Below are 10,042 nucleotides of genomic sequence, written 5' to 3'. Positions count from 1 at the left end.
CTGAGAAACCCTATGGGAAGTAGTGTGGTGGGAAATCCATAATAAATATCTGCATATGTGCAATCCCTCGACACTTAAGAGTGTTAAACTTTCTCTAAAATATAAAAAGGGAAAACTACTGTTTTCCAGATTGGCAAGGACACTGTTATTTCTTACCCTGATCCCTGAAAAAGAAACCCATGGTAACAGGAAGTGTTAGGACACATCCTTACTTACTAAGATATCCGGAGGTCAGAAGGCCTGTGCTGTGCTTTACGCTCACATCATCACTTACCTGGACACCAGCAAGGTCCCATCTGCAAATCCATCTCTCACTACTGTGTTAAATACATATTACCTCTAAAGGAGACTGCTAAAAATCTCATCCCTACCAGTATTATTAGGGACACATTAAATTCCTAACTGATCACATGTCAAAAACAAAGTCAATATGAGACACTGAAATCAGACATTATGTAGATATCTGAATATAAGAACGTCTTGAATCAGTGAATATCACATGATCTCATACTGGCATAACAAGCAAAGATCTTAACATGATACCTGCAAAAAAAAAAAGACATTAACACAACTGTTAGGGACAGAATCCTCACTTACCTAGATATTGAAGTTCACACGGTCTGCACTGCGGTTAGACGCACTTTAACACTTACCTGTTTAAGTGTTACGCTAGTAACCATTAGGTTCACCCTGTTCTCCTAACAGGAACCTGATGAAATACATGCAACAAATGTGTTCAACACACAACTTGTTCTACCAGGACGCCCGCACCTAACCTTGTTCACCTCCATTATTAAGGAACACATCAACTCTACCTGGCTCCTTGCATCCATTCAAGGTCAACACTGTTGTCAGGAGAGACCAGTGGCACCCACCTGGGTACCTGCAAACATCTTATGGATATGACAACCGAGTGATGTCACAACAACTACCTGGAGGTGAACGACTCCTCGATACTTACAGGATTAAACAAATTGTAACTAAAATACGAAAAGTGTAAACTCGTGTTTACTAGAATTTGTAAGGACTCTTAGAACTTCTTACCTGAACACCTGCAACAAAATCACGCTAACGAGAAGCGTTAGGAACGCCATCATCACTTACCTACGTACGTGAAGAACACATGGTCTGTGATGTGCTGTAGGCCCACATCATCACTTACCTAGATGCCAGCAACGTCCCCTGTTATCTACCACTGGTATCTCACCATCATGTCATGACAGGAGTCTGAAAACACATTCAGAGAATGTGTGTGATATCCATATTATTCTAGGGTACACCATCAGATTTCCTCAGTCAACGGTATTATTTTGTATCCCATCAACGTTACCTGTGTACTTGCAGAACTGCAATGTCATACCCTAGAAAGAGACTCCTTGCTCTTCTGAAGGGATACCTGCAAAAATTCCAGAGTCAATAAAGCAGTGGTCGACTATATGATAGATCACCTGGATACATATATGTTGCAGGATCATTCCAAGTGTTAAATATACAGTGTTTCCAAATAAATAATAAAATCTTATTCTTAGTAGTATTATTGGGGACATGTTAGTTTCTGAACTGCATACATGCCAAAAACAAAGTAAATTTAAGAGCCTTGAAAACATTAATTATGTAGAGATCTGAAAATAAGAAAGTCTGTAATAAGTTAATGCCACATCATCTCATATCTGTATACTAGCAAAGACCTTAACAGGATACCTGCAAAAAAAAAAAAAACAAAAACAAAACGAAAGTATGGTATCACCAGTGTTAGGACACCAACAACACTTACGTGGATATTGAAAATTAGTCTACATTGTGGTTAGACCCACTTTTCAGTTACTTGGTTATGAGCAAGCTTCCATTAACAATCATTCTTAGGTTCACTGTGTTCTCTTCACAGGAACTTGAAAAAACACATGGATAAAATGCGTTTAAGGACCCAACCTGTTCTACCAGTACACCTGCACATCACCCTGTTCACTTCTGTTATTACCTAACACATCAACTCTACCTGAATACTAGCATTAAATCAAGGTTAATACCATGGTCATGAGAGACCATCATTTCTTCACTGGACACCTGCAAAAATCCTATCCTTACCAGTGTGGTGAGAAACTCCAATTACCAACACGATCAATCCCTGAACACTGACACTGGTAAACATAACTTTTCTGTAAAATATGAAAGTATGAACACATGGTTACTAGAATTGGTAAGAACTCTATCATTTCTTACCTGAATACCTGCAAAGAAATCATTCTAAGAAGAAGTGTGAGAGACACTTCCTATCACTTACCTAAGTATATGTAGATCACATGATCTATGCTATTGTTCAGGTCCAAATCATCACTTACCTCCATACCTGCTAGGTGCCTTGTTAACTACCATTGAAATACCTGACAAACGTGTTGTGGGAAATGTTCAGTACATGTCCTGTTTTACCTGTACACCGAAAACATTCCCTTGGTCAGTTGTATCATTTTGTAACTCATCAGTGTTAGCTGGGTAACTGCAGAACTCCAAGGGCCAACCCTAGTAAGAGGTACCTTCTTTTTTTGAAGGGATACCTGTAGAAATTCTATGGTCAATATCGCTGTGATGGACAATGTGATAAATTACTTGGATACTTGCGTATCTATTATCACGAGTATAAAAAACACATTATTTCTAAACAAGAATACAGTTAATGCTCTTGCTTACTAGTGTTGTTCAGGAAGAATTAATTTCTTAACTGTATACATGCCAAAAGCAAGGTTATTTTAAGAATCATGGGAACATCATTAATTAATTACCTAGATGTGTGGAAACAACTAAAGTCTCTAATGAGTTAATATCCCATAATATCATACGTCCTTACTAGCAAAGACCTTAATGAGATACCGGCAATAAACATGATAACACATGTGTTAGGGACATCATCCTCAACTACTAGATATTGAAGATCAGACAGTCTGCATTGTAGTAACACCCACTGTATCACTCACCTGGTTACTAGCAATGTCCTGGTAATGACCACCGTTAGATTCACCATGATTCCTTGACTGGAATCTCAAAAAAATATACATGACAAATACATTTAAGAAAACAACGTGCTCTACAATGACACCTGCAAATAATCTTGGTCACTTTCATCAATGAGGGAACCATCAACCTGGCAGTACTTCAAGGCCAATAATGTTCTTAGAGACACCACCACCTCTCTGCAGGGCACATGTAAAAATCTCCCGATCAGTACTGTGGTATGGACCTGTAGGGTCCCTTACCTGCATATACCTCTAGCACTACCTAGGTTCAACATACATTATATTTAAATTCTCATCCTGTAAGGTCTAATGCTTAATAGATTTGGTTGAGACAGTGTCACTTCTTACCTGAATATCTTAATAAAAAAACATGGTGCACAAATGTTAGACACACCATCCTCACTTACCAAGAAATCTGAAGATCAGATATTTGAAGGCGGCTTAAAGGCACATCATCAGTTACCTGGATATAAGCAAAGTCCCTGTTAACAATCACTTATGAAGTCACCACGGTCTCTTGATTGGACCCTGAAAAATACATTGTGACAAATGTGTCCAGGGAGACACATTTTCACCTGGATACCTTAAATGACCTTCCTCATCCATCACTGTAGGACCTATCGACCTACCTGATATTTGCAGTAGTCCAAGTTCTACACCACTGTTAGAGACGCCATCAACTCTTCACTGCACACCTGCAAATATCCCATGGTTACTACTGTGACATCATCCGCATTTACCTAAATCTGGAGATCACATGATCTGTAAGGTGCTTAAGGCTCACATCATCACTTACTGGGATTCATGCAAAGTCTCTTGATGATGATGAGGTTCACTATGATCTCTTGACTGGAACTTGAAAAACACATTGTGACAAATGTTTTATCTACGGACACACATTTCCCACATGAATTCCTGCAAATAACCTTCTTCACTTCCACCACTGCGGGACCCATCAACTAGATTTTTGCAGTATTCAAGGTCTAGCCATATTTAGAGACACCATCAACTCTTGACTTTACATCTACAAAACCCCATGGTTACTATTATGAAGCAGAATTCCAGGATAGTTACCTGAGTAAATGCAGATTACTCAATACTCACAGGGTTAAACATACATTTTCTGTGAAATATAAAACCGCAGAATAACACGATCACTAGAACTGGCAAAACATTATCATTTCTTACCTGACTACCTGCTAAGAACTCACACATAAAACCCATGTAAGTGATCCAACATCATTTACGTGGATATATGAAGATCAGATGGTCTCTGATATGAAGATCATCACTTACCTAGATATCAGAAATGTCCCCCTGTTAATGACCACTGTTTAATTTATCATGGTATCTTGATAGGAACCTGACAACCACCTTGTGAAATATATGTTAAAGGACACAACTTTTTTTCACCAGAACATATGCAAATAACCATGGTGACTCCATCATTACAGAGCATATCAAGTCTATCTGGATACTTGGATTAATTCAAGGTCAATACCATTATCAGATAACATCATAATTTCTTGCAAAACCCCTATAAAAATCCCATGATTACCACCTGGGGGCGGGGATGGGGAAGACCATGGTAATTACCTGGATACGTACAATACCTCAGCGATCACAGAGTTAAACATAATTTTTCCCTAAAATGTAAGATGTGGAAACCAATGGTTATAAGAATTGGTTAGGAATCTATCATTTATTACTTGAATACTTGTAAAAATCATGGTAACAAGAAGTGTCAGGGATATATCACCCCTTACCTATATATATGAAGACCAGATGGTCTGTGCTGTGGTTTAGGACCAAATCATCACTTACCTTGATATTCCATGTTCACTATCATTTATAAGCTCACCATGACATCTTGACATGAATCTGAAAAACACATCGTGAAAAATGTGTTTGGTACACATCTTATTCTACCTGAATACCTGCAAATTCCCTTTGTCACTTATACGATTTCAGGACCCATCAATGTTGCCTGCATACTTGCAGAAGTCCAGAGTCATACCTTAGAAAAAGACATCATCCTCTCTTGGACGGATGCCTGCAAAAATCCCGTGGTCGAGGACTTCCCTGGTGGTCCAGTGGTTAAGACCCCATGTTTCCACTGCACGGGGTATGGGTTCGATCCCTGGTCGGGGAACTAAGATCCCGCACGCTGCATGGCGCGGCCAAAAATAAATGAATAAATCAATCAATCCCATGGGCAATTAGGTGTGATGGAGAATAAGATAAATTACTCAGATGCCTGCAAACCTATCACTGCGAATGTTAAATACATATTAGTTCTAAACAAGAAGATAGTAAAATCTCATGCTTACTAGTGTTCTTAAGAACAAATTAACTTAACAGCATACATGCCAAATAAGAGGTTAATAAAAGAGTTTCTGTAACATCATTCATTTCTAGATATCTGAAATAAAGAAGGTCTCCCATGGGTTAATGTAACATAATTCCATATTTGTATACTATCAAAGACTGTAATGAGATACCAGCAAAAAAATATGGTAACACAAGTGTTAGGGACACTATCCTCACTTACCTAGATATTTGAGGATCAGATTTGAGGTCTGTATTGTGGTAAGACCCACATTATCTTTACCTGATTAAGAGCAAAATCCCACTGATGTCCACTGAGAGCTTAACTGTGATCTCTTAACCGGTACCTGAAAAAAATTTAACAAATGTGTTTAAGGACACAACCTCTTCTACCAGGGTATGTGTAAATAATCTTGGTTATTTCTATCATTATGGGACACATCAATTAGACATGGATACTTCCAGTACCCCAAGGTTAATACCATTGTCACGAGGCCATCATTTGGTGAATGGACACCTACAAAATCCCCACGTTACCTCTGTGTTGTGGAACACCATGACTGTTACCTGAACACATGCTCACTCAGCACTCTAATGAATAAATATAAATTTTCTCTAAAATATAAAAAAATGAAAACCCATGGTTTCTAGAATGGTAAGGACTCTACACTTTCATACCTCAATAGCATGCAATAAAATTATCTTAAGTATTATTGATACCATCATCACTTACCTATCTATCTGAAGATCAGATGGCCTGGGCTGTTGTTTAGGCCCTCATTATCACATACCTTGATACCAGCCATGTCTCACATTAAGTACCGATTATAGGCTACCCCCGATCATGGTTACTAGAATTGGTGAGGACCCTATTATTCTAAACGGAATAGCTGTACCAAATACACGGTCAGAAGGTGTTAGGGACACCATCACCACTTACCTACATTTCTGAAGGTCAGATGGCCTGTGCTCTGGTTTAGGCCCACATCATCACTTACCTGGACATTAGCAGTGTCCCCATTAATGAGCACTGTTAGGTTTACCATTATGTCTTGACAGGAGCCGAAAAACATATTATGAAGTACGTGTCAAAGGACACAATTTATTCTACCAGCGTACCTGCAAATAACCTTGTTTACTTCTATTATTATGGGACACATCAACTCTACCTGCATATAAGCAGCATTCCAAGGTCAGCATCATTTTGGGGGTAAGACCGTCATTTCCTAACTGTATACCTGCAAACATCCCATGGTTACTACTGTAGGAAAGAACACCATAATTACCTGTAGACTTGTAACCTCTGGACACTTGGAAGGTAAAACAAATTTCCTCTCAAAATATAAAATGTAAACACTCATGGGCTCTAAAATTGGTAAGGACTCTATCATTTCCTACTTAAATAGCTATAATAAAAACATGTTAAGTGTTAGGGACACTATTGTCACTTACTTAGATATCTGAAAATCAGATGGCCTGTGCTATGGTTTAGGCCCACATCATCCCTTACCTGGACACCAGCAAAATCCCTGTCAATGACCATGGTAAAGTTCACACTTACCTGGACACCAGCAAAATCCCTGTCAATGACCATGGTAAAGTTCATCATGCTTAACTGACTGAAACCCGACAAACACATTGTTACAAATGTTTCTACTTACACATCTTTTTTCTCCTGGATACTTACTGTATTCCATTGTTTGCACCTTTGTTAGTAACAATATCCTTTGTTGACTGGACACTTGTAAAAAACCTAGTGAACAGTAAGGGCTAATTCTTAGTAGTGTTTATGAGAGCACTAACTTTTCTTACCTGATATCTGCAAAAACAAAGCAAAACATGGTGACACAGATGTTCGGGACACCATCATAATTTACCTAGATTTCTGAAGGTCAGAAGGGCTATAGCGTGGTAAGACTCATATAGTCACTTACTGCATCCAGCAAAGTGTCATTAACCACCATTGTTAGGGTCACTGTGATCCCCTGACTGGAACCTAAAAGAAACACACTGTGACAGATGTATTTAAGGACATAACTTTTCCTAGCAGGACACTGGCAAAGAACTTTTGTCACTTCCAACTTTATGGGCACATCAATGCTACCTGAACACTGGCAGAACTTCAAGGTTAACACTGTTGTTACAGGTACCATCATCTCTTGACCTTGTACCTGTAAAAATCTCACAGTCAACACTGTGGTGGAGAACGTTATGCATACTTACCTGGATACCCTCAAATCTCTCATCCATTCCTAAAGTTAAACACACATTATCTCTAAACTAGAAAACTGGCTAAACTAGATCTCACAGTTATCAGTGTTTGTAAGCCCCGTATCATTCTTTTATCTGAATATTTGCAAAAAACATGGTACTAACACGTGTTGGGGACACCATCATCGCTTACCTAGATTTCTGAAAATCAGATGGTCTATATAATATTTAAGGTCCACATCATCACTTGCCTGGATTCCATGATCTTCACCATTATCTCATGATTTGGAGCCTACAAACACACATGATGGCAACTATGATTAGGGATACATCTCCTACATGGACCTCAAAAAATCCTATGATTCCAGTACCTGCGCGCAGCCCCATCTTGACGAGTCGTACGCAGCCATGCTCTCCGTCCGTGTCCCTCTCGCCACCATCGCTGACCCGCAGCAGCAGCATCCCCTCCAGCTCTCGCCCATGAAGGGGCTCAGCCTGGCGGACAAGGAGAACACTCCCCCGTCCCTCAGCGGGACCCGCGTGCTGGCCAGCAAGACCGCGAGGAGGATCTTCCAGGAGCCCGCCGAGCCAAACCCTAAGCTATCTGCCCCCAGTGTGGAGGAGGAACCACTTCTGAAAGAAAACCCCCGCCGCTTTGTCATCTTTCCTATCGAATACCATGATATCTGGCAGATGTATAAGAAAGCTGAGGCTTCCTTTTGGACAGCTGAGGAGGTGGACCTTTCCAAGGACATTCAGCACTGGGAAGCCCTGAAGCCTGAGGAGAGATATTTCATTTCGCATGTTCTGGCTTTCTTTGCAGCAAGTGATGGCATAGTAAATGAAAACTTGGTGGAGCGGTTTAGCCAAGAAGTTCAGATTACGGAAGCCCGTTGTTTCTATGGCTTCCAAATTGCCATGGAAAACATACATTCTGAAATGTATAGTCTCCTCATTGACACTTACATTAAAGATTCCAAAGAAAGGGAATTTCTCTTCAACGCCATTGAGACAATGCCTTGTGTAAAGAAGAAGGCAGATTGGGCCTTGTGCTGGATTGGGGACAAAGAGGCTACGTATGGAGAACGTGTCGTAGCCTTTGCTGCAGTGGAAGGAATCTTCTTTTCTGGTTCTTTTGCATCGATATTCTGGCTCAAAAAACGAGGACTGATGCCCGGCCTCACATTTTCCAATGAACTTATTAGCAGAGACGAGGGTTTACACTGTGACTTTGCCTGCCTGATGTTCAAACACCTGCTACACAAACCTTCGGAGCAGAGAGTTAAAGATATCATCGTCAATGCAGTTAGGATAGAACAGGAGTTCCTCATGGAGGCCCTGCCAGTGAAGCTCATTGGAATGAATTGCACTTTGATGAAGCAGTACATCGAATTCGTGGCAGACAGACTTATGCTGGAGCTGGGTTTTAGCAAGGTTTTCAGAGTAGAAAATCCATTTGACTTTATGGAGAATATTTCACTGGAAGGGAAGACTAACTTCTTTGAGAAGAGAGTAGGCGAGTATCAGAGGATGGGAGTGATGTCCAGTCCGACAGAGAATTCCTTTACCTTGGATGCTGACTTCTAAGTGAACTGAAGATGTGCTCTTAGTTTGCTGATTTTTCTTCTTTTCCTTCTCATCAAAAGAGAAGAAAATCAGCTACTTGAACTGTATTAACCAGCTACACCATAAATCGCCCATAAAGTTCATTAATGGCATGTTTAAAACTGTGTAGCTACCTCAAAATCAATCCTGTTAATGCTAGTGGGGTCACCTAGATTGAAAGCGTAGACAGAAGCTACTCGGATTCTTACGAAAGATCTTGTCCATGTTTGGCGTTTGCAAGCAGGCTGGCTGTACGCGACTTCACCCTGGCTCTTAACAGCACCTTCCTTGGCCTCAAAGTGTGGGGAGTCAAGTGAGTCTGATCCAGCAGGATTAGATAGTTACTACCACGAGGCAGTAGGAAGACATCAGACACACTGCTTCAGATTTTAAAGCAGATTTTAAAGTTTACTTATGATTTGTATATAAAACTGGCACTTTACACACAAATAAACATAGTTTGTACTGTCAAAAAAAAAAATCCTATGATCACTACTATCATTAGGGGAATCATGATCTCAACCTGGATCCTTTAGTTCTAAGGTCAACACTGTAGTTAGTGACACCATCATCTCTTGACTGGGACCTGAAAAAAACACATGGTGGCAACCCTGGTTAGGAAAACGTTTTTCCATCTGGGCCTCTGCTAATTCCATCTGTCAGTTCCATTATGGCAACCACCAACTCTACCTGGATATCTAGAGATTTCTAAGGTCAACACCGTAGTTTTGGACACCATCTGCTATTCACTGGATACCTCAAAAATCCCATGGTCACTACTACAGTGAGGGCACTGTGATATATTATCTGGATACTTACAAGTATCTTTGTCACTACTAAGTTTTCAGACAAAATCAACCCTGAACTAGAAAACAGTAAAATCTGATGGT

General features: G+C 40.0%; 1 protein-coding gene across 1 annotated transcript; it reads left to right on the top strand.

Annotated features, from left to right (window-relative positions):
- Positions 1-7,955: 7,955 nt before the first annotated feature.
- On the top strand, positions 7,956-9,134 carry LOC309820268 (ribonucleoside-diphosphate reductase subunit M2-like; the record flags this gene model as incomplete). Its single annotated transcript, XM_082650940.1, has 1 exon — positions 7,956-9,134. One exon carries the CDS (start codon positions 7,956-7,958, stop codon positions 9,132-9,134), a length of 1,179 nt encoding a protein of 392 aa, XP_082507066.1.
- Positions 9,135-10,042: the final 908 nt, after the last annotated feature.

The sequence above is a fragment of the Grampus griseus genome (assembly GCF_964374135.1).
Source record: "Grampus griseus genome assembly, chromosome: 3".
NCBI lineage: Eukaryota > Metazoa > Chordata > Mammalia > Artiodactyla > Delphinidae > Grampus > Grampus griseus.
Note: the sequence above shows the minus strand (reverse complement) of the source record. Positions and strands in the feature narration are given on the sequence as shown.